Genomic DNA, 23,114 nt, shown 5'->3' with positions numbered 1-23,114 from the left:
AAAAACATGTAGTAAAGGAGAGAGAGAGGAAAAAAAAAAAGTCAGGTGGAATTTGGCTCGTTTTGTGAAGGCGCGAGAGCACCTCAGATCTTGTAGCGGGCAGCAGGGACCCCGTGGGCGTCCTCCGGGACCCCGGCCCGCCTGAGCCCTGAGGGTGCTGACGGTGTTAAAGGGTGCGCAGGGGGGCGGCCGCCCCGGCCCCCTGGGGCACAGCCTGCCTCTCACCTTCCGAAAGTAGCTGTCCTCCGCTGGCTCCGCCGCCTGGCAGCCGCGGGGCGGCAGGGCGTCCGTCATCTCCAGGCGAGTCCCTCTGCTGCTGCTGCTGCTGCTGCTAAGGAGGCAATCGCTGCTGTGTGAGATCCGCGACCCTGCGGGAAATGTCGGCGCTGCCCCACGGCGCCGCCCGGCTCCACCTCCGGCAGCGGGGAGGAGCTGCCCCGCCTCACGGCGGTGCCCCTCACCGTTCCCTGAGCGGGTGGCCCCGGCACGGCGACCCCTGGTATGGCACGGTCGTTCTGTTCACGTTCCGCCCTCACAGCTTGTGGGGACCTGGCAGCCCCTGTCCCGGCAGGATGAGGCGCCCCTCGTCCGGGGCCGGACGGTGACTGAGGGGGAACGGGTGCTCCGCGCCCCGCTGCGCCGCCTCCGCCGCGCTCCTCCCCGGCCCCTCCGGCTGTTCTCCGCGCTCCTCTGGAGCGTGGCGGAGCCTGGCCGGGAGCCTCGAAGGCACCGCTCGCCTCACGCCGCCTCCCCCCGGCCTCCCCGCACCGCCGGGCCAGGCGGCAGCCCCTGGGGGATCCGCCATGTGCCGTGTCCACACGCACACGGAGCTTTCCCGGGCGCGGGGGTCGCCTCAGCGAGCTGGCGCCTCAGCGCGGGTCATCCCCACAGCAGCGGAGCTGGCCCCGGGGAGGCCAGAGCTCTCCTTGGTCGGGAGAGACCCCAGACCCCAGGGAGAGGTGGAATGGCCCTGGGACCCGGCCCTGGTAAGGGCAGCAGTGACTTGGGGGAGAGGCAGGGCTGGCCTCGAAGCTGGGAAACCGCTGTGGAGTCAACCTCAGAACTGCAAAAATGTGCGGTGTTCGCAGGGAAAACTGCGTGTCTCCAAAATCTTCCGCTGAGCAACTGGTTCTGCAAATGTTTGTACTGGACGCTCAAGTAAGGAAATGGCCAATATTGGTTACCGATACTACCCAGGCCTAACCTGTGGAATTATGTGGGCTTTTAGCACTTAAAGGCAAAATACTTAAAGCTTATTACTGAACATATCTTATCCCCCTTCCTTCTCAGTTTTTCATCTTTCTTAGCAGCACAGTGTAGTGGTAATCTTCAGGAGTCAGGAAAAAATCTGCAAAGATAACTTTGTCAAAGAAAAATGTCTTTGGAATTACATCCTTAACTGAAACTTTCTTTGAAAATCAGGGTGTCTCCAGAGAGTTATGCAGAGCAGTCTGGTTAAGCTGTGTCTACTGCACGGTTTTAAGGAAGAACACTGGAGTCAGCAACTCAGAAACTGGGACCCAAGGATCTGATGTTGTCTCTTGAAGTCAGTTAAATTTTGTTCTTTCAGATTTTGTTCACTCTCACCCCAGTACCTTTTCCTTTTTTTCAGTAATGGAAAAGATACTGCATGAACACATCAAAGAATATAAGGAGAAATAATATATATAAGAAATAATAATTATAAACAAGTAGAAATAGGTAAAAATGGAGAAGCAGTTTAACTTCCTTCAGTTTCTCTTTAGAGGTTATAAAGTGTTTTAAATTATTTTTTCTACTATTAGAAAATATGCTGACCTTCAAAAAGTATTTGAAAAATTAAACTTTGCAAAATCACTGTAAATCTCCCATACAATACATAGTTTAAGTTAGTATCAATAAGAGATAAATTAGTAATTTGTCAGCACAGGCTATGCCGGTACAATCTGGCAGTCAAAGCAGTATTAATGTGACCATCTCAGAAGTTTGCACTGCTTTCACTGCATTTATTGAAACTGGACCTAATTGAAAGGGTACAGCTATTACTCCAAAAAAAAAAAGTCATAAGGGCTTGTTAGCCTGGCAAAAGGGTCAGGCAGTTAACAACAGGACAAGTGACTATTATTATGGTGTGTGCAGAGCACAAATTTGCTTAAGTTTCTGCAGAGAACAATACCAAATATCATTTAGCATATCTTGCTTATAAACTGCAGCCTTTCTCAGTGGCTGATGGCTACTTTGATTGAAACAAAGTCAGCTGTGTTACACACAGCAAACTTCTCCAGCAAATTCAGGAGTCCGGGATAGCTCTAACAGGCTTCCTCCCCCATGCTGAGTGTCCTGAGAATATCTTCCAACACTCAGAACTGCCAGATTAGACCGTGCCTTTCCCTTGCTTTGATAAAGGGTACTTCATCTCAACTGTGCTAGGGTCAATCTCCTATTTCTTAAGTAAGTTGCAATAAGTTTTGTCTGCCTATAGAGTGCTCCTTCTTAGTGAATATGCTTTTTTGGAGAAGACATGTTGATTGCATGGTCTCGGTAGCTAGGACTGAGCTATGTAATGACGGGGTAGGAGCGCTCCATGACCCTGGAATGTAAATTGCAGCTTAGAACATTCCAAAAACTGATTTACCCTCAGAAGACATGCCCTTGTTCTTCTAACCAGTCGGTTAAACATCTTGTCTCCAGTAGCTTTTTGGTTGCTGTTAGAATTCCTATATTGAGGTGGGTTTATACCACAGACTTTCTCAGTTTCTCACAATTGTATTAATCAGGGTTTGGTTTCCTGCATTGTAAAGATTGAGTAATAACAGGCTAGGAATTGGGAGCTCATGCACTCAGAAAAAGGAGTGTACAGATGCAGATGTTTAGCTGACATCTTTAACTTTAGGAGACAGTAAATTCCGTGACCAGGTGCACAGGACATTGCACTATATCTGGGAAAACATCTCTTATCAGATGTTTAAGGATTTGCATCCAATGAAAATCAGTATGTTGTGCCTAAAATACTGAAATTGAAAGCAAGGAATCTTATCTCCGCATCAAATCTCTCTTCTTTGTTTTACAGAACTCTGTGCTATCAGACTTGTGCATTTTCACAGATAAACCTGCCAGGTGATGCATATAATGACCCCTCTGAAAATAGGCACAGAATAGCAGAGCTTGAGTTGTCCCAAATGTTGTCCCACAAAAGTCAAGGTAAGAGGGACTAGAATTTGGGTAGCCTTATCACAGACACATGATAGTATATATGATACATGTGTACGCATACACATTATGTGACATGTTTCTATTTTGTATGCATAACTACTTTCTCAGTCAGTCCTGTCCTTCTTGCCCTCCCCCATCCTGAAAAAAATATGTGAATATAGGAAATTCCAGTCTTCATTCTTCTCTTTGGCCAGTATAAAATGGTCTTGCTTTGGGAAATTCATTTCCTGCTGGGACTTGGAAGATATAAATCTGGTTTGACTAAGTAAGGACAGGTGCTCCTCTGTGAGAAGCGAATGTTTATTTTTTTGACTTCAGACATTGCGGCTACAGGATGGTAACAGGTGCTTCAAAGACATGTTTTATTCCAGACAGGCACAGAGGCTTACCAGCAAAAGCACATCAGAACTGTATGAAGAGAGACGTATGCATCAAATGAATGCTGTTTTTCAAGGTACATTCTTGAATTCTTGACAAGACACATAGTTACTTATTTCTCCTCCAGTTGTTGTTGGCTTTGATTATTAAACTTTGATTCTGAGAGAAAAGAGAAAATTTTGTCAGCATCCCTGACAGGCTGTAACTTTACAGTTGGTGAGTTCAGCTGCCAGCTAGTTGTCATCCTTTATTTCTGAAGATTGCAGTTCTTTAATGAGGAAATGTCTGGTTACCATAGAGAAGTTTTAGGTGAGGAGAGAGGAAAAGGGTTCATAGGTTTCTTTTTCTCTCCTTTTCTCTCCTGTCTACAAATATATATTGGACAAAAAAAAAAAAAAAAAGGCCAAAATGGGTCATGGGGGCACAATAGCAATAGTGTGAATCTCCTTTAAGACTTAAAAGTTTTCAAGATGTAGGAGTTTTTCAAATTGGAAAGCGTTGAGACTAAAGAATGGAAGGTCTTCTCGTAAACAAAAGAAGTCCTTCTGCATTTTATGACAGATGAATTGAAAAGTGACCAGACAGGAATTGCAAGCAAGTAGTGCCAGAAGGTTTCCTAAACAAGGAATTTACTGAGTAATACCAAATGGTATAAAAAGTGCTACACAAACTCAGTAGAAAGTCTTTGGATGACTATAGTAATAATATGTTTGGCTACAGATGCAGCATTCCACCGTTTCTTCAAGTTAACTGTGTTGCACAGTTAACTGGAGCTTTATGATTACTGAAAAAAATCTCCCATTTACTATCGAATAACAAGCATGCTTTGCCTATTCTACTGCAAGACTATATTTGAAACAAGACATTGCAGTTTCAGGGCGATGCAGTTTCAGTGGGAATTAAGAATGTAAGGCCAGACATGGGCAAAATCATCACCACTTGTTCCAGTAATGCTTTGCCTTTGACTGAAACCCATAGATAAAAATCTGTGTACTTAAGGACCACAGGCATTATCTCTTTCTTTGTTCATTGTTCAGAAAATGAAAATTAGCACTTTGGCTTAAACAATGCCTCAGGGTCTGTACTCCACTTGTGTTTCCTCAACTGATACTGTAACCACGTGTTGTTAGGAAGAATATTAAGATGAAAATTCCCATTGAACCCAAGATAAGTCAGGGGTGAAGTCATGTTTGTCTCCTTTGTTGTGTTTTTTGATAATAAAATGTTGGTGTATTATTGTATTTTATACTTTTTGTTCTTATATATCTTTTTTTTTTCTTTAAGATGCTTTTAAAACTTGTGGATGAATCAAATTTTTGTTTCCTTCTTTTGTATATAAATTATGCTGCTTTTAGTTTCTAGTGTGAGTTATTCAAGTAACTTAAAACTAATCAAAAATAAGTTATCTGTTTGAGGAACTGATCTTAAAGAATACAGAATATTATAAAGGATGTGGAAAGAAATGTTTATGGTCTACCATCTTGATGCACTAATTCAAAACCAGATGTTGAAAATGTATGGAAAACTAATGCCTGAAGTCCATGTATGGTTTTGGGGCCCTATTTCAGCTTCATATGTACTGGCAAGTATTTGAGCTTTCATTTTAAAATGCTGTGTTGTTTTTTTCTTTATTTCACACCGTAAAAAATGTATTCAAACACAAACTATCTGGACTTCCAAGTGTTTTAGTTTTATTACCATTATCAAAAGACGTTGGAATCATTGTCTTGTTTAACAGCTGCAGAAAGCAATTTTCACTAGGTGTAACAACGGTAAATAGGAGATAGAGTTTACTATGGACAAGGCAATATCACTGTGATACAAAAGTAATTCTAATCTGATAAGAGACTTAACGGGGAAAAAAGCACTTCAAGATTTGATTACCCCATCACTTTGAACATAACAGACAAGACAATCAAAAGATTTTCTGTTAACATTGTTCAAAAAGGGTTTATTTAAGCATGTGTGTTGAATCAGTCACAGAGACTTGACTATTCAGGAACAATTATTTCCTAAACAAAGAGAAACAACAACTGCGCTAACAACTTATTTTGCTACTATATGTTCTAGATAACTGCTTACTAATTAGTCATGATGAGAAAAGATAACGCATGCAGACAAATGTCTGTGACTTCTACTGTATTGTTTTTAAGTGAATTAGAGACCCAAATAAAACAGAATAATCCCTATTTGCATAGAATTGTGTAAATATTTCCTATGGAAACCTGAAACCACATGAAACTCAGGTAGTTTGACTTTGAAAGAAACCAGTTCTGTGTATACAAACACAAAGGCTGGATTAGAGAGTACACCAGTAAACTTGCAGATGTCTTATCTGTTAAGTGCAGGAGTCTCCCAAGCCTGCATTGTGATTTATGTTCAAGGATTTCAAGAAACTGGTGATCCTTGTTTGCAAAAGTTCCAGATAAATGGAACGCAACACTTTTTTCACTCTAGCAAATCTCAGTCTTAAGGAAAACTGCAAGGTTGAGAAATCAAATGAATCAAAACTGACATACGGGTTTCTGACGGGTAACACTGGGAAAAGACAAACTTAAAAAATCGTATTTTCAGTACTTAGTTTGTCATCAATGGATACTTATTTGTTCTTATATGGTTTTTATATAAAATACGTTTCGTAAAAGCTTTTCTCTTGATACAAGCCTCCCCAAAGAGATGCAGATGCCTGTAAATGCGAAGGGATAGTGCTCTGCTCTGGGAGTTTGAGCCCGAAGACTACTGCACTGATTCCTGTTGCACGTTCTTTTTAATAGAATCATAGAATATCCTAAGCTGGAAGGGACCCACGAGGATCATTGAGTCCAACTCCTTGCTCCACACAGAATGTATGACTGAGAGCATAGTCCAAATGCTTCCTAAACTTCGACAGGCTTGGTGCCTTGACTACATCCCTGGGGAGCCTATTCCAGTACTCTTAAAAGCAATGTGGTCAAACAGATTTGGCTGTTTATCGGCTCCAAACTGCGATTTGACAAAATCTCCATCTCCTTTGTTCATATGGATTCAGGGAGGTTGCTTTGCACCTTCATTTTAGACGGTACCGTTTCATGGAGTTTTTGCTGTCCTTTTCCTAGCCCTTAGGCCAGAGGTATTTTGATAACAGGTCTTATCTGGTGCATCAGATGTTTGGAGGATGTAGCTGAATGGCTATTATGTCAAGCGCTTGACTCTTTTTTAGCTTTATTAGTTGCCAAAGACACCAAGCGGCATTTCAGCCCATCGATTCGGACACAAGACACTGCAGCCTTTTCTCCCTTTCCCCATAGCCTTCCCCAAGCCGGCAGCCTTGTCTGAAAACAACCTCGCTGAAACACCCGGGTGGCTCTGGGGGGACCTCGAGCGGCTGGGGCCGGCGCCGACACCCGGGACCCGCCTGAGGGGAGGTGCGGGGCGAGGGGAGGCGGGCCCGGGCCCGGCCCCGGCCCCGCCGCCTTCCGTGGCGCCGCCTTGGCCCTCGCGGGCCGCCGTAGTGCCAAGATGGCGGCAGCGGATTCGAGCGACAGCGAGGAGGAGGATCTGGTGAGCTACGGCACCGCGCTGCAGCCCCTGCAGGAGGGTAAGGGACCCGGCGGGGCGTCCCGCGCCTCTCCCCGTGCTGCGGGGGCTGCGAGCCGGGAGGAGTCCCGGAGACAAGTACTGCGGCCCTTGCGGCCGAGGGGCCCAGGAGGAGCGGCCCGGCCCGGCTCGGCCTCGGCTCCCGTCCCCTCAAAGCCGGGAGCGCTGGGGTCTGTGGGCACAGGGCAGAGCTGCCTCCCCCTGCCCGCCGCCCATGGGGCGCCCCACACGGCCCCCGGAGGCTGCCGGCCCCGGCTGTCGTAACACACTTAACGAGCAGAGCTGGCCTTCCGTGTATTTTTAAAACCCTTTAGCTGAGTTTCGTGGTTCTGGTGTTTCTGTAACGTCCCATCTGGCGTTGTAAAATTTTAAAACCAGCGGTCAGTGATTGTTATTCTTGGGGCTGGCCGCCTGATAATAAAGATGGAAGTTTTGTTGCCTGGTGGAGGTTTGAAAGCACCAGAATGCTGTGTGAAGGTAGAAGATCGCTGTTGTTTCTCAGGAACCACCATCCTTTGTTTTTGTTGTTATCATTAATGATAGCAAAAAAAATGAAAACAGTAAAATATCTTGTGATTTGCAAACCAGATTAGACTTGAAGTATCATAGCCATTCTGTTGACGTTAAAGACTCACTTCATAAAAATTCTCCATGTCTTTAAAGATTGCCCTAAGGTTAAATAATAAGGGTTAAATATGACACTACCAATTTTTAATAATAATTTATTTCCTGTTAAAGTTAATATTCTTCCTGTCAGTGTCACAATAGGTAGCTGCAAATAAATGTTGAGTTTTTAGAAACTGAAGCTTCACAGGGTATGGTGGTGTTCATAGGTGCATATTTTTATGTAGCTTCTGTAGAATATTTTGCCAGGAGTTGTGCCTGAAGAGATCAAGCCCAAATCACCCATTTTTAATATTAATGTGTAATATTGGGGGTAGCTTGGTTTAAGTCAACAAAAGTGCTTCTTTAAGAAATCTCTGACAAATAGTGGTCTAATAGTTTAAGTGGATTAATCCTTGGAGAAACAGTAATATTGCATATTATTTTCTGCCAAGTCTGGAACTTTTCTGTTCTCAGTAAATAGTAATAATGGTATTATGTGCATGAATGAGTTTGTATAAAAGGGAAATCGGTTAGGTCTTGTGAACCTGCGAGTTCCTTATCACCATAAAATACATTTGAATCCCTTGTTCTTTCAGAAGGTTCAGTGTGGACTAACATTGTGTACGTAAGAAGCTTCATTAGCTTCTCTTTATGGATGTTATTTATTTTGCGTATTATCTTTCGTGAGTCAAATAAAAGATTCTGTTGAAAGTTTATAATGGTAGGATTTTTACTCTCAGTATATAAAATGTTATATGAAAAAGTTGCGTATGTTAACCATACCAACCAATACTAAGGAGAATCTGAGTGGTAAGTATTTAGCATTTCAAACCTTTCTAGTGCTTTGTGAGTAGTTCTAAGTGCCTATGATATATAGGGGAAATATTTACAGACTAGAGAGGTTATTAAGCGGACAAGTAATTTATTAGTCTGACCGCAGGAAAATAAGTGTTTTCAGAACTAGTAAGAATTTCTACTTGAACACTTCATGCTTTTGTTCTGGCAGTGTGCATTAACAATGTATACAAATATTTAAAGTAGGGTGGGAATAAGTGTAAACTGCTGATGCTTTTTACTTCAGGGTGGCTGCTGTTCAGCCTAGTTCTTAATTGCAAGGGAAGAAATGGCTTCCGGACTAAGTAGAGATTCCATTCTTTATGCAGTGTTGTGACTTAGTTTTGTGGTTTATCTGATTGTAGGTGAACGACTCAAAAAGCCAGTTCCTCTTCAAGAACAGACTGTTAAAGACGCAAAGGGACGATATCAACGTTTTCATGGAGCATTTACTGGTGGTTTCTCTGCTGGTTACTTTAACACTGTTGGCACAAAGGAAGGTCAGATATCTTTCTGTCATCTGGGAAGGGTTATATGATTATTGTAATATAACATTAGAGAAAATAAATTAACTGTCATGAAGCATTTTTTTCCTACTGTTTGTTATTCTGTAAGTAGTCGGAACAGTATTTTTGAAGGTATTTCCCCTTCAGTTCTAGCACTGCAGTTTTATAGATGTTCTTGTGATGTATCCTTAAGGTGTAAGGTTGAAATATTTGAATTATTTTTAAATACTACATTGTAGTTTACAGTACCTTACTTTAAATGGCTTACTTTCTTAAAAGGATGGACTCCTTCAGCTTTTATATCATCACGGCAGAAGAGAGCAGACAGAACCATTCTTGGACCAGAAGACTTCATGGATGAAGAGGTACATTTAGAGATAAATACATCTCTTTTGGAAGTAGTTGCCATGACTGCAAGTTTTTCAGGCCATGAAAAAAGAACTTAAATAGCAAAACTAAAGTAACTTTAAAATTACTTCATGTATACAGTGTTATACTCCTAGATTTTTAGGATGTTTCACTGTTACACCTAGGAAGCTCCCATAATCTCAATATTCAAAGCAAAACAAAACAAAAAAAAAACCTTCAAACCTTTCACTTTATGAGAAAATATAAATGCTTTTGAAACTGTTTAAATATGACCATTTGGGTTACTCAAAAATCAAACATATAAATGGCTTGAAAAATGTTGCCAATATAGGGGCCACATCCTGTTTTCTTTCCTTTACTATTACAGTAAGTTAACCTTTAAGAAAAAACAGGAAAAAAGATTTTTTAATGTAATTTTTTTCTGTTTTGTCTATATTTTCTAGGATCTTAGTGAATTTGGGATAGCACCAAAAGATATTACAACCACAGATGATTTTGCATCCAAAGCTAAAGACAGAATAAAAGAAAAAGCTAGACAGATTGCAGGAGTAGTTGCTGCCATTCCAGGAACTACTGCGTTTGATGATTTAATAGGACCGTCAAAGTAAGTAAATTTAAATAAAAGTTAATCAAGCAATTTCATTCACTTACAAGTGTTTTATTGCTAAGGCAAGTAATGTTTGATTAAAATAATTCATGAAAGAGAATGAAAGCTCTGCAGTTTTACATTTTCAAAGTGGCCTCCATCTGGATTTTTGTTTTGTATGTGCAGACTTGTGCTAGGTGAGCACTTACAAACGGATACAGCATATACTTAAGTGTTGATGCGTTCAGATTTGATTTGAAAGTATGGTGCAAAAACATATTTTCAAATGGTGTTGTTATATATTATATTTCAAGGAATATTAAAATTGTGGTCTGAGTTTTTTTATTTATTTTTGTTTTCTTTTATTTTCTTCTTAGAATAACAATTGGTGTTGAACTGTTGCGAAAAATGGGTTGGAAAGACGGACAAGGAATAGGACCGCGAGTCAAAAGAAAGCCATGTAGGCAGAAACCTGGTAAGTTCAGTGAAGTTCCTGAACTCAGTAATAGAAAGTTAGCATTCAAGTTAGACCAATATTAGTCTAACTAGATAGTTAGACCCATTAAGAAGCTCATTTTAAGATTTCATTTTATTTAATACGTTTCTTTAATCTTAGAGAAATTTAGTAAGGATGCTATTATGTCTCTTACAGACCCTGAAGTGAAAATATATGGTTGTGCATTACCACCTGGACTGTCGGAAGGTTCTGAGGTATTGTGCGGGCAAAAGTTTTTTCTTGACTTACATAAAAATAACTTGTGTGTTAACACGCATTAAAAAAAAGATGCTTTTTAACCAGCACTTTAGTGTGCAATTTCAAATTTTGTTGTTCGTAAATATTTATTACACTTATTATGAAAAAGATTGAATTTAACAAAATTTATTCTTTTGCTAGCTAAGCAGGTGTAGTTCAAAAATAGTTTCATATATAGTTAAGGAAAATCAAGCTTGCCTAGTTTTATGTTAACTAAATATTGTAAAAACTAAAGGTACAAAACTCTTTTATTCATAGTTGTTCTTACATACTTTTATTGTACAAGGATGAAGAAGATGAATACCAGCCAGAGAATGTGACGTTTGCACCGAAAGATGTAATGCCTGTAGATTTGACTCCAAAGGAGAATGTCCATGGACTTGGCTATAAGGGTTTGGACCCCACGCAAGCTTTGTTTGGTGTATCTGGAAGAGAACATGTTAATCTTTTTGCGGGTTCTGAAGACCCAAGTAATTTACTTGGTGATCTGCAACACAATAGAGGAAGAAAACTAGGTATCACAGGCCAAGTAAGATGTTGCTTAATGCATTTTATTAGTAATGTAATAAAATCTAAATAACTTTTGATTTTTTTTCTTTGTGGAAGGCACCTAGTCACTGTAGACACTGTATTGTAAGAAACCTTAAGTATGGCTTGAAAATAGGATTAGGAGTACCTTGTTTCTGTTTGTTAACCTCTTTAATGTGAAGATGTGAGCAAATCCTTGTAACTCTTAACTGGTTTCATTTATTGATAGTGTTAAAGAGAAATATAAAAAGAACTCAATGAATGATTGGATTGAGAAAATGCTTGTGTTACTTTGATTAGAGAAAGTTGATGTTTAGTATGTTTTTAGTTTATTTTTTTGTGAGTTTTACTGAATTCTTTCAATAGTGTTGAATCTGCCAGTTAGAGGGGTTTTGCTTCCTTCCATTGTATTTGTAGTCCTTATGTAGAAGGAGTGCTGTCAATTATATACTTTTTTTTTTGTGCTGTTTTATGTTTTGTTGTTGTTGTTTTTGTTTGTTTTGTTTTGAGTGCTTAACCTTCACTTAAACTGTAAGTCTTAGCTCTGGAATTAGGCTGCTGTCCTCACCCTGTACAGACCAAACTTAATATCCCTTCCTGCTAAGGGAGTGGAGTAAGTGGAATATAGTTGCTTCTTCCCTGTCTCCTGTCACCCCTCCACTTTTCACCACTTTTTTTTTATGTAGTAGTACATTTTTTCCTAGTATGCATATATATATATATATATATATATATATATATATATGTAGGGCACCTTGCATACTGTAGATGGATAGATACAGATGTAATCACGTGACTTAAACCAAAAATATAATTTTCACATTTTTGAATTCCCATTACTTTTATTTAAAATATGTTACAGGCTTTTGGTGTAGGAGCTTTAGAGGAGGAAGATGATGATATTTATGCAACCGAAACGTTGTCAAAATATGATACGGTTCTAAAAGATGAAGAACCTGGAGATGGCTTGTATGGCTGGACAGCACCGAAGCAGTATAAATCCAAAAAAAGTAAGAACTGTAGTTCTGACAAAAGAGTTAGTGTGATTTGTATTCAAAGCATCACGTAAGGGTAGTCTCTCTCTTCCAAATATTTCAAATGGATTGGTATCTTCTAGCTGTGATATCTGAAGCTTTGTCTAGTCTTATTGCAATATTCATGTGTTCCAATTCTGGAAATAATTTTAAAGTCCTACACTACTAATTTAGACTAAAAACCCAAATTACATTTTAAAAGGACAGTATGTGCTGCTTTGTGAAATATGGCATTCAATTCCACCAAAGTAAAGAAGATTAAGAATTATAGTTGCAAAATATGACCTAATACTTGCAAAGATTTTTTTTTTTAGGTAGACTTGCTTATTTTCAAATAATAACATTTGTAAATTTTGTCTTGGTACTACTGTATTTTTAGTGCAACTTCTAAGTGCATGGAATACTTCAGCAATTTCTAGAGCACTTCTTGATACTAAGTAGTACACAGTTAATGAACTTACGATGTTAGATATGCATATAGTGGTACTGATGCTGTACCAGTAGCCGTGTTTATTTTATAGGATTCTTTCTGGTTGTAGTATTTTAGCTGTATAATGCTAAGACAGATTCAGAATCCTTGAATTTAAATGAAAGGCAGAGAAAACAAACAACTCCAGTCATGTTCTATCAAATGTACTGAAAAATGTAAAATATTCAGGAAAAAATGCTTTTTGTCAAACATACATGTTTTAAATATTGACCAACTCTATGGTCATTTGTAGGGTCTGACACAGAAGTTAAATATATAGGAAAAATCTTGGAGGGCTTTTCCTTGGCATCAAAGTCATCAGCTCCAAACAAGGTAAGCAGATACTGACATTTTTGCAATAATAACATCCAAAGCAAAATTGACCTGTGCTATATGTATTTTAGTGTTGCTCAATGTTTTTTATTTTCTTGGAAATAGAAGTTCTGGTAAGCAATAAAGACAGCTGGCTATGCAGAAGTTGTCAAACTAATGGATTAATTTAAACTTTGCCTGTGTACAGGCCTTGAGCAAATACTTTCTACACTACTTACTGTTATTTTGAATAAAGTTGGAGGAGTGATTTGATTTAACTTTTCAATAAATAATGCACATCTGCTTTTAGATCTTTCAAATATAACATCCATTTTTCTGTAAAAATCAGTCCCCAAACTTCGTCCACTTCACTATTTTGGCAACAAGTTAGCTTTATTCTTAGCTTTGTATCTTTTATTCCATGTATGTTTGGATAAATTGGAATGATGAATGGAGTTTTGTGACGAGGTCCTTTTGTGAATGAAGAAAGGAAGAAAGTTTGCATGGTATATAAAATTGAATTGTATAAGAGGCAGAGGGGTAACCTTTTGAAACTTACATGCAGAATGTAGGGGAAAAGGAATTTGAAATACATGAAAATAAATTAAGCACAGAAGTACTCAATTATTCAATTAACTGACTAAATTATATGTGAATTCTGTTTTTAAAGGAGTAATTTATGAGCATTATCAAGAGCATTTACTCAAATTAAAGCAATGTGTATTAAGACTGGTTTATATTTGCTGCTTCTTGATGTGTGTGTTTTCCTATATAGAATAACTGTTATCTATTAACAATAGAACAATTTGTTCCAAAAGTTTTTATTACAGTGCCACTTACCGACTCGGTCTAAAATAATCAGTAGCTTGTAATGTCTCTTTCTACTGTTAGTTGTAAATTGAGGAATTTTTAGATTGAGGTGACCTTTCTGAAACACATTTCTAAGGGTTGAATACAAAGTTGTATCTTGCTTTTGGTTGTTGTGTTGTTTTTTTTTTCCACTTCTCTGTAAAGATTTATCTACCACCTGATCTGCCACGAAATTACAGACCAGTCCATTACTTTCGACCTGTAATAGCTGCTGGGAATGAAAACTACCATTTACAGAAGGTATTAGAGGAATCAACTGGAAAACTTGGCAGTGACATGACACAGCAAAGCAGGCATGCACTGAATGCGTCTCAGAGGAGGGAACAACTAGGAGAGACCGTTCTGAAAGGTACTGATAGATATCACACCTTTGCTTGTTTTTTAGGTCCCCAAATTGTTTATATAACAATAAAAATTTGATTTAGTCTTGATCACTATTTTGTAATGTAAAAATAGTAAATCTAGTTGATCAGCCAAAATACCTTGTCATTGTCATTGTCCATTTCCATTTCTACAGATGAACTATTGACGTATCTGCCTGCATTTTCATGCACTTAAGTCTTAAAGAAGAAAAGCATGCATAGGATTAGATGTTTCTTTTTAGTGGCCTTATGAATTCATAATGTAGTAAGTTGTGAGTTTTGACATTTTTCTCTGTAAAAATGAGGTGTCATTGAAATATGTGGAAATTCACTAAAAATTATCTTGTAAATATGGCATTTATATCTACAATAGTAAATTTTACAAAGTAATATGTAAATATGTGGCAAATAGCATAAAAGATGCAATAGCGACCACTGGTTTTCATTTGCCATTTCTACCATTATACTGTGTTGTAGCTTAAGACTATTTTCTCTGAATGTGTATATGTGTAGGCTTTCTTCTCCACTGGAGGGTCAGAAATAATTGTAATAATTTTTTGTTTCTACTTATTTGTTACTACTTCTTTGGGTTTTAGGTCCAGCTCGTTCTGTTTTGGAGTATCTGTCTGAGAAAGATAGAGAGAGGCTCAAAGAAGTGAAGCAAGCATCTGAAAAACAAATGAAAGCCAAAACGTTGCCTCAGCAGTCACGGAATAGCAGGTTCCAGCCAGCCTCCCCAGATGATGCTTTTCAAAAATGGCAAATGTTGTTGGGGGGGCAGATAGCAAATGCTGGTTCTAGTGACTTCAAGCCATTTGCAAAAGATCCAGAAAAGCAAAAAAGATATGAAAGTTTTGTGAAAAGTCTTAAACAAGGAGAAAAAGGTAACTAAGGAAAGAAATCCTGTCATTTTTAGTTTTCTCTGGCCAAAAAAAAAAAAAAAACCAACCTATTGCAATGTTTAAGAAATTTTTTATGACATTTAATTGTATTGACTTTAGTGAAACTGCTCAGTGGTATAAGTGTTAGCAAGACTTGATTTTAGGCATTGCATTTCATACTTTGCTGTAGCAGAAGTGAAATTGTAAAGCATGTTCTGCTTAGGAAACAGGTTATTTTTTTTTTTAATTTGGCAAAGTAGACTTCAGCTTTTGCCAGTGCTGTAAATGATGCATGGAATAAGCAGTTTCATTTAGTTTGCTTCTTTGTGAGGAGTAAAACTGACAGATCCTATAAAGGCAGAAAGAAAGCAATTGTCACAGCAGAATAGCAATTTTTGGCTCTCTCTTTCACCTTTTTCCCAAATAAGAGAGGGAAAATCAAAAGAAAAGCCACACACTACGCTTCTGGAGGAAATAGGAATTGTAAAGTGAGTGAAGTAGTTTACACTTGTCAGAGCTTGTTTTGCATGTTCTTTGTATATTCCAACAGACACTACTGTCAATTAGATTTGGAATTTTTCTTCCTAGAAGAATTTATGGCTGTAAAATGACAGCATACAGTAATTTTTAATAATACAGTTGAGATTAATACTGTCTTTAAACCAAATGCACATTAAATACCTGCGGGGATGCTTGCTTATTATCTTATTTTTATCTTGCTTATTATCTTATTTTTTTGCTTGAAAAGCAGCAAATTTAAGTAAGCTTTAATTTCTGCTAATTACTTCTCTCCTTAATTTATAGTAGATACATTAGAACGTCATTTAGACCCAACTATGACAGAATGGGAACGAGGAAGAGAACAAGAGGAATTCTTCCGTGCAGCAATGTTCTACAAGTCCTCAAACTCAACCCTGTCATCCAGGTTTACCCGGGCCAAATATGAAGATGATGTTGACAAAGTCGAAGTTCCTCGGGACCAGGAGGTATATGTTGTTACGGTCTTTTTAGTATACTGAAATTATGTTTGTTGCCTTTACCCCGACTTTCAAAATTCTTTTTCTTTAAAACTTTTGTAGATACCTCATCAATAATGTTTTTTTGCTCTTCTGTTAGGTAAACCTTTGAAAACATTTGCTGCAAACAAAGCAGTGATTGGTTAATCTGCATTGAAATATTTGTTAGTGTGACAACAGGACAGTTGTCCTGTTCATTCAGTTCATTCAGTAAGTTAATTCAAAAATTAATTCAGTAAGTTGTTACTTGTCTAGCAGATAATGTTTTGACTTTTTCAGAATGATATTGATGATAAGGAAACTGCTGTGAAGATGAAGATGTTTGGCAAACTCACCAGAGACAAGTTTGAATGGCACCCTGAAAAGCTGTTGTGCAAAAGATTTAATGTTCCTGATCCATATCCCAAGTAAGATGACTGATAAAAGATACTTATTTTTAACACTTTTTAAAATTCTGACAGCCTGTCATATGCTTTTGAAAAATCTGGCTTGATGTTTTAAAACCTTACAGTGTTTTAATTAGCCTCATTAAACATGGTGAAATCGCTTCTGAGAAAATAGTATGCATTTTAAGGACTACTGTAGCTTGTTGTAGATAATTTGAGGCCTTATTTTTCTATGATGAAAATAATAATCAATTTTTTTTTATTTCTCTATAGTTCTTCCATCGTTGGTTTACCAAAAGTGAAGAGAGACAAGTATTCTGTATTTAACTTTTTAACTCTGCCTGAGCCTACCACATCTATAACTCAAGAAACAAATGAAAAAAACCAACAGAATAGCAGTTTCAGCAGTAAGTTAGTTGTTATTTTATTCATGTAGTTATGAGGTAATGGTATGGAAATGCCTATCTTTGTTATGGAGAATTAATTTATCCATAAATTCAATTCAATATTTTATTTTTAATTAAAGAAAAAAGACATGAAATTTGAAAATAAATGCAATAAATTCAATTCAGACATAAAAACAAAAGTCAGAACGATTATGATAATTTTTTCCACCTAGAAGACCTTTATAGGTTAGATATTCATTAAAAAGATTTTAAAAGCACCAAACCATACTGAAGAAGCAGAGTATTTTAAAATCAAGTAGGTCATAAAGTGCACTATAATTTAGCATGCAACTGATTTGAATGTTTGGGACTTTTTTAGAACCAAAGAAACCTTCTAGATGGGATGTATCAGATAAAGAAAAGGAGAAAAAAGATTCTATCAGTGAATTCATTAGTCTTGCTAGATCAAAAGCTGATCTTCAGCAGAAGCCACCAGTGCCAACAACAGAAGAATCTAAATCAAAAGCTGATCTTCAGCAGAAGCCACCAGTGCCAACAACAGAAGAATGTGGAACTAGGGCAAGTGAAACTCTTCGCAGTGAGGTGGGTTCACAGTGGTGTTTGGAACGTAAAGGAAACCCTGAAATAATGTTGGGTAGTATATGAATTGGTTTAACACAGACCCATTTGCTGAAGGGCCAACTCAGGATAAGCAAAGAGAAAGCGAGATAGCCTTTGGAAGAATTTTGAGTTTATAACTCTGAGATAAAACTTTCACAACATACAAGGACAGCAAGTATGACTATCTGTACTTTAAGTAGCAGCTCAAGAAAAGATAAAATTTAGCTCCCGATTGGGGGGGGTTAAATTCAGTCCCTTACACCCACTTTGCTCACAGACACAGAGTATATGTATTTTTTTCTGCTTTGAGTAGAGGTGGGTGCCTACTTTGTGGAGAAAAGTGATGTTTTCCCTGTGAATAAATTTACTTTGAGTAGCATATAAGAGAAGTTTGAACTAATGAATAAGAATTTCTAATATCTTGGGATCTATTTTCAACTGAGTAGAGCACAAATTGCAGTACGCTTTAGAGGATGTGAGTTTAGCAGTGCTTCAAGGTTTTGGCCTATCGTGATATGTGGTAATTTTGTAAATACATCTCAGAATGTTTGAACTTGCTGTATTGCTCAACTTACCAGATTTTTAGTTTCTTTAGTGTTTAAATATGGTTTGTTATGCTGTTTTGCAGGTAGCTGATGAAGATAAAGATCAAGAAGAAGAAAGCAGACCATCCATGGACTTATTTAAGGCCATCTTTGTGAGTTCCTCTGATGAAAAATCTTCCTCTGATGAAGAGAGTGAAGAAGAACAGCAACCAACTACTTCGGTAACAGATTCAGAAACCACTAAGCAAGTTAATCTACCAGATAGTTCCTCATCTAATGTACAAGGTAGTACTTAATGCATCTTTATTTTTATAAACAACTTGTAAAAAAATTCCTTTGTGAATCAAGTACTCTGGGACTGCTAGGACAGTGCTATACTCTCGTGCAGCTCATCTGGCATTGGTCTATCTAGGCATGAAGAAAATGTGAATAGTACAGCCCTGAATAAGACCTTGCATGTTAGTGTTATTCATGTTGCCATGTGTCTTGCGTAGATTTTACAAGCAAACTGCCCTATAGAACATTCTTGTTAATCAGTGAGGGGGGAAAAACATCTAAGGTAAGGGCGGACATCCAGGGAAACTTACACCTGTAATAAGTCATAAGATAACCTAATAAATTATTCCTATCTTATGGTGGATATTTGACAAGTTCAGAAATAAATAGTATGCATTTATTTAATAAAGTCACTTTCTAAATACTGACACTCCTGTAAAATGTAATGTTAAAAATAATTTTACTAGGACATTAGAAGGTTGCATTTTATTTGTATTCTAGTTATAGAAGTTGTCACAATAGTTCTATGAGAGAGGGAGAAGACCGATCTTTTACCTTACTAAAATTCAATAAGTGGACTGTAAAATGTTTCTATATTTTCAGAATGTCATTAAATTAACAAAATGTACAATATACTTAGCTTTCAGTGAAAAAACTTTTACATTCTTTCACAGTTGGTTTTGTTAACTTCTAACTTTAACTTTATAGATCTAGAGACTTTTTTTGTGCCAAGTAGTGTAAAAGTAATACTACCTTATTAAATAAAAGTAAATGTACTGGATAGTAAGTAAATTGTAATTGTATAATAGGTTGATTTTTGAATTAAAAATATATGTTTATATGTTGCAGTCTTTCAGGATGTCAGCTATGCAGTTAGCCAAGACAATTCACAGAGATTTAAGATGCCAATCAGTTTGCTTTCTTAGAGGTTTTTAGAAAGTCTGCTTTAACTTTTTTCAGCATTTCTTGACAAAAATGTTTTTTTATTTCGAATAAAGAAGTCTTTGTTTTGTTTTGTTTTATTTTCATAGACAATGTGTCTGCTAAAGCTGAGCCTGGTGTTTCTTTGTTGCCTGCTCCAAAGCAGGAACTGGATGCAGCAGAGGAATTTGGACCAAAGTTGCCCCCAGCTTTTCCTTTTGGTAGGTTCTATAGATTTCTTGTATATGAATTCTGCATGTTGAAGATGTAAGATATTTGATGTATGATATTTCTCTTTAATAAATGTTTGTGAATAGCTACTTTACCTCTTAAATGCCTGCACTATGTCAAACTGGCATCGACAAACACTTTGTTGTCGTGCTGTGACAGACTAGCAGGAACTTTTTTGCCTGTACCAACTTGTTGTAATTCCATAGAGGCAGTGTTAAAAAAAAATGTAATGAAGATACAGGGTGAGAATTGTAATTCATTTATTGATAGATTGCAAAGTCCTTTAATTACAATAAGAAGGTTACAGTTAGAATTTTTAGACATTTCACATCCATTTGAAAGCTTAAATTTTTCTTTTAAAGCAGCTTATTAGATTAATATAGAAAGTAATAATGAAGTTACCTTTTTTGTTCATGCTTTCTGTTTCTGCATGTGCTTTGTGCTTTAGGTCCTACTCGGCAACAAGAAACAGCGATGCCAGCAAGTTTTCCAGGGCCTAGTAGAAAAGAAAAACATAAAAAGAACAGAGAGAAACAGAAGGCTAAGAGAGAACGCAAACATAAAAAGGAAAAGGTATTTAATTTAACTAAACAGTTTACTGATTCTTTGATCTGCCTCTTGAATTTTCTCGTGATTTCTTCTACATTCTAGAAAATAAACATACTGGGACTGGAGCAACTTAAGTGTTTTCTCAGATGTTTTGAGACTGGAACTTTAGAATAGTAAATTGTCTAACTAGGGTGATGCTTTTCCCATATATACAAAGTGACTGCAGATAATACTATGGGTAGTTTAATGTTGTGTAAATGTCCTGTTTCAATTAAGCTTGGAGCCTACGCTGAAATCAACTTTTAGAGATGTTTGCTTTTTTGTTGTTGTTGTTGCCTGTTGTTGGAATAAACCAACTCTTTCAAAATGAAACTGTGTAATATGGGTTTGTTTTTCCTTTTTACAGAAGAAGAAACATAGGAAACACAAAACCAAAGGAAAACACAAAAATAAAAAATCAGAAAAAGACAGCAGCTCAGATACTACAGACAGCAGTGATAGCCTTAGTGATATAGATACCACAGGCTTGTCACCCAAAGAACTTCTAAAAAGGTAAACAGAAAGCTGACTGAAACATTTACAAACTTTCCAGTGGATAACTAAAACCTCAATTTATGCAATGTCATTTTAGTAAAGCTGTTTGTAGCAAATATGGATCAGCCAGTCTCTCTCTGTTTTAAAGCCTGCTAGTTTGTAATGTTTCCTCGCTTTATTAAACAAATACTAGGTATCTTAAGATAGAGGATAATCAATTTTAGGATGGAAGCCTCTTGAGATAAAGGGCACTAAAGAAACAGTTCTGTGCGAGTTAATGGAATTTACAGTTACATATAACTGATATTGTGGAATTAATTTTGAATGAATTAAAAATCGAACAAGTACAGATGGTGAGTCATATTCCATTACTTTGTCTACTGTCTTTACTTGGAAACATTAGAACCAATATCTGCTTCAGAATGTTTTGAGTCTTGTTGATAATCAGCAAAAGAACCAATTCAAATAGATCTACTGTGTGGCATTGATACTTAATATAATTCTGTGCTTCAGCAAGGAGCAGTGAAGAAAGCAGAATGATGCTTGACTCGTGTACATGTCTTCTAAATCTAAACTGTGGTGTTAGATTTTTATAAACTAGAGACTTAAACATATTGCCAGCAGAGATGTGAAAATAGGAAAAGAACAGTTTGTAACTTAATTTTGCTCAACACTGAAGTAAACTACAAACAAAAGTAACTGCATCTGGTTCAGATCATAGTCAAGTTAAAAAGCATCCCATGTGGAACAGTCACCACGTTGGATTCTCTTGAACTTCTCCTATTAGCTGAAAGACAGGTCTCTACAGATTTGTTGAAGTATCGCATCTAGATATCCTGGCAAATTATTGTGGTCTAGCTATTAAGTGGAATGGGCATGTACAAAGGGGAAAAGGCAGCATTGCAAAGGTCTGTGCCTTCCATTTCTTTGTAACTGAAATTCAGTTGTGTATTTGTATTTTTGTATTAAAAAGCCAAGGTACTTTTCCTTTTGATTTCTAAATAGCCAAAGTATGTTTGTGTGCATTTTGCACAGAACAGTTTGACTTTGTTGTACAAGCTGATATTTCATAGCCTTTGCTTTGTTTTCTTCAACACTGAGGCAAAATGTTTTTATCTCATATATTTCTTTCGTAAGGTTTAAGAAATGGCTCAAGTAATTACATATTCTGAATGTTGCATGTAATTATTCAGTCTGTTTTCTTTCTCTCTTTTAGATTGAAACAACTTCAGTATTGAAGAAGTAGCTTGTTTTCTTCAGTGCTGCGTGACTTTTAATCTCAAATTTTTGATCTCCTCCATGATGGTAGATCAGTTACGTATTGTATACTCGAAGCATTGTAGATACTGTATTCATATTGAATTTGTCTGAGAGTAAACACGTATATGTTTATTTTGTGATGCTTCATAGGATTGAAATGCAAGGATTATGGAATGTTGAAAAAGACTCCTTCTGTAAAGCATAGTCTGAAATATTGCAGGCTCTGTTTTAATTAACACAAAACACGATATTTTAATAAAGTAAGTATTACAAATCATTTTTGTACAGTAAGTCATTGCCTAAGACCTCTAAATTAGATCTTTCCAGATGTGTGGGAATGGCACGAAGCTGGGCCAGGGGAGGTTCAGAGGGGGCATGAGGAAAAATTTCTTTATTGTGAGGGTGGTCAAATGCTGGAACAGGTTTCCTAGAGAGGTGGTTGATGCCCTATGCCTGTCAGTGTTCAAGAGTAATTTGGACAATGTGCTCAGTAATATGTTTTAACTTTTGGGTGGCCCTGATGTGGGCAGGCAGCTGGACTTGATCTTTGAATGTCCCCCACCTGAACTGTTCTATTTTATTCTAATGCTGGAGGGTAATTTTTTGTTTGCTTTAGTTTTTAATTTCCTAACTTAATTAAATGTAAAATTTGCATTGGGAATGCCTATTTTTTTTCTTTTTTCTGTTTTTTGAGTCTAATGTAGAAATTCAGATCGCAGTTTTCCAGTATCTGGCTGTATTTGAAGTTATTTTTGTCTCCTAATTATGTATTGCATTTGCTGAAGCAGATCTAAACTAATAAGTTGTCACATTGACAAAAATTAAGGTTCCATTAGCCTTAGTACCTTAGTACCAGATTAGTACTCTAATTATAATCTGCATTATTTGGCAATGTTATGTAATTACAATTAAAACATCACTTTTTTTTGTTTCATACAGTACATTTAAAAAATGCTTGTCATCTCACAGAGTTATTTTAATACAACCCATGAAAAAGGAGGCTGTTAAAAGAGACTGTTAAGAGACACACAGAACCTCTCCTTCCACGTGTACAGGAAACCAAACTAACATTCCTGCTGAAAAGTATGAATAAAAACTGAAATTCATGGTTGGAGATGGTAGTTCTTCATGA

At 37.3% G+C, this 23,114-nt stretch overlaps 2 protein-coding genes and 1 long non-coding RNA gene across 3 annotated transcripts in view; 2 read left to right on the top strand and 1 right to left on the bottom strand.

The window, feature by feature from the left end:
• RHPN2 (rhophilin Rho GTPase binding protein 2) overlaps positions 1-694 on the bottom strand; it is a 29,717-nt gene extending 29,023 nt beyond the window's left edge. Inside the window, exon 1 of the mRNA XM_040571485.1 lies at positions 226-694. Within this exon, the coding sequence (XP_040427419.1) occupies positions 226-294 (69 nt within the window). The 5' untranslated portion in view covers positions 295-694. The remainder of the gene's footprint in view (positions 1-225) is intronic.
• LOC121076856 lies at positions 387-6,204 on the top strand. The gene is made up of 4 exons (XR_005823758.1): positions 387-499; positions 1,423-1,546; positions 3,050-3,180; positions 3,564-6,204. It is a non-coding gene; the product is annotated as an uncharacterized LOC121076856 (long non-coding RNA).
• Positions 6,205-6,990: 786 nt separating this feature from the next.
• On the top strand, positions 6,991-22,259 carry GPATCH1 (G-patch domain containing 1). Its single transcript, XM_040571480.1, has 20 exons — positions 6,991-7,147; positions 8,952-9,086; positions 9,372-9,457; positions 9,905-10,065; positions 10,425-10,522; positions 10,700-10,758; positions 11,088-11,330; positions 12,192-12,339; positions 13,086-13,165; positions 14,159-14,363; positions 14,973-15,260; positions 16,062-16,243; positions 16,553-16,680; positions 16,933-17,066; positions 17,425-17,648; positions 18,295-18,496; positions 19,519-19,629; positions 20,088-20,212; positions 20,595-20,740; positions 21,939-22,259. The coding sequence occupies exons 1-20, from the start codon at positions 7,069-7,071 to the stop codon at positions 21,958-21,960; spliced, it is 2,856 nt and encodes a 951-aa protein (XP_040427414.1). The 5' UTR covers positions 6,991-7,068; the 3' UTR covers positions 21,961-22,259.
• The last annotated feature ends 855 nt before the right edge of the window (positions 22,260-23,114 follow it).

The sequence above is a fragment of the Cygnus olor genome, chromosome 12 (genome assembly GCF_009769625.2).
Source record: "Cygnus olor isolate bCygOlo1 chromosome 12, bCygOlo1.pri.v2, whole genome shotgun sequence".
In the NCBI taxonomy this organism is placed as follows: Eukaryota; Metazoa; Chordata; class Aves; order Anseriformes; family Anatidae; genus Cygnus; species Cygnus olor.
The sequence above is the reverse complement of the archived record's forward strand: the minus strand, read 5'-3'. Positions and strand labels throughout refer to the sequence as shown.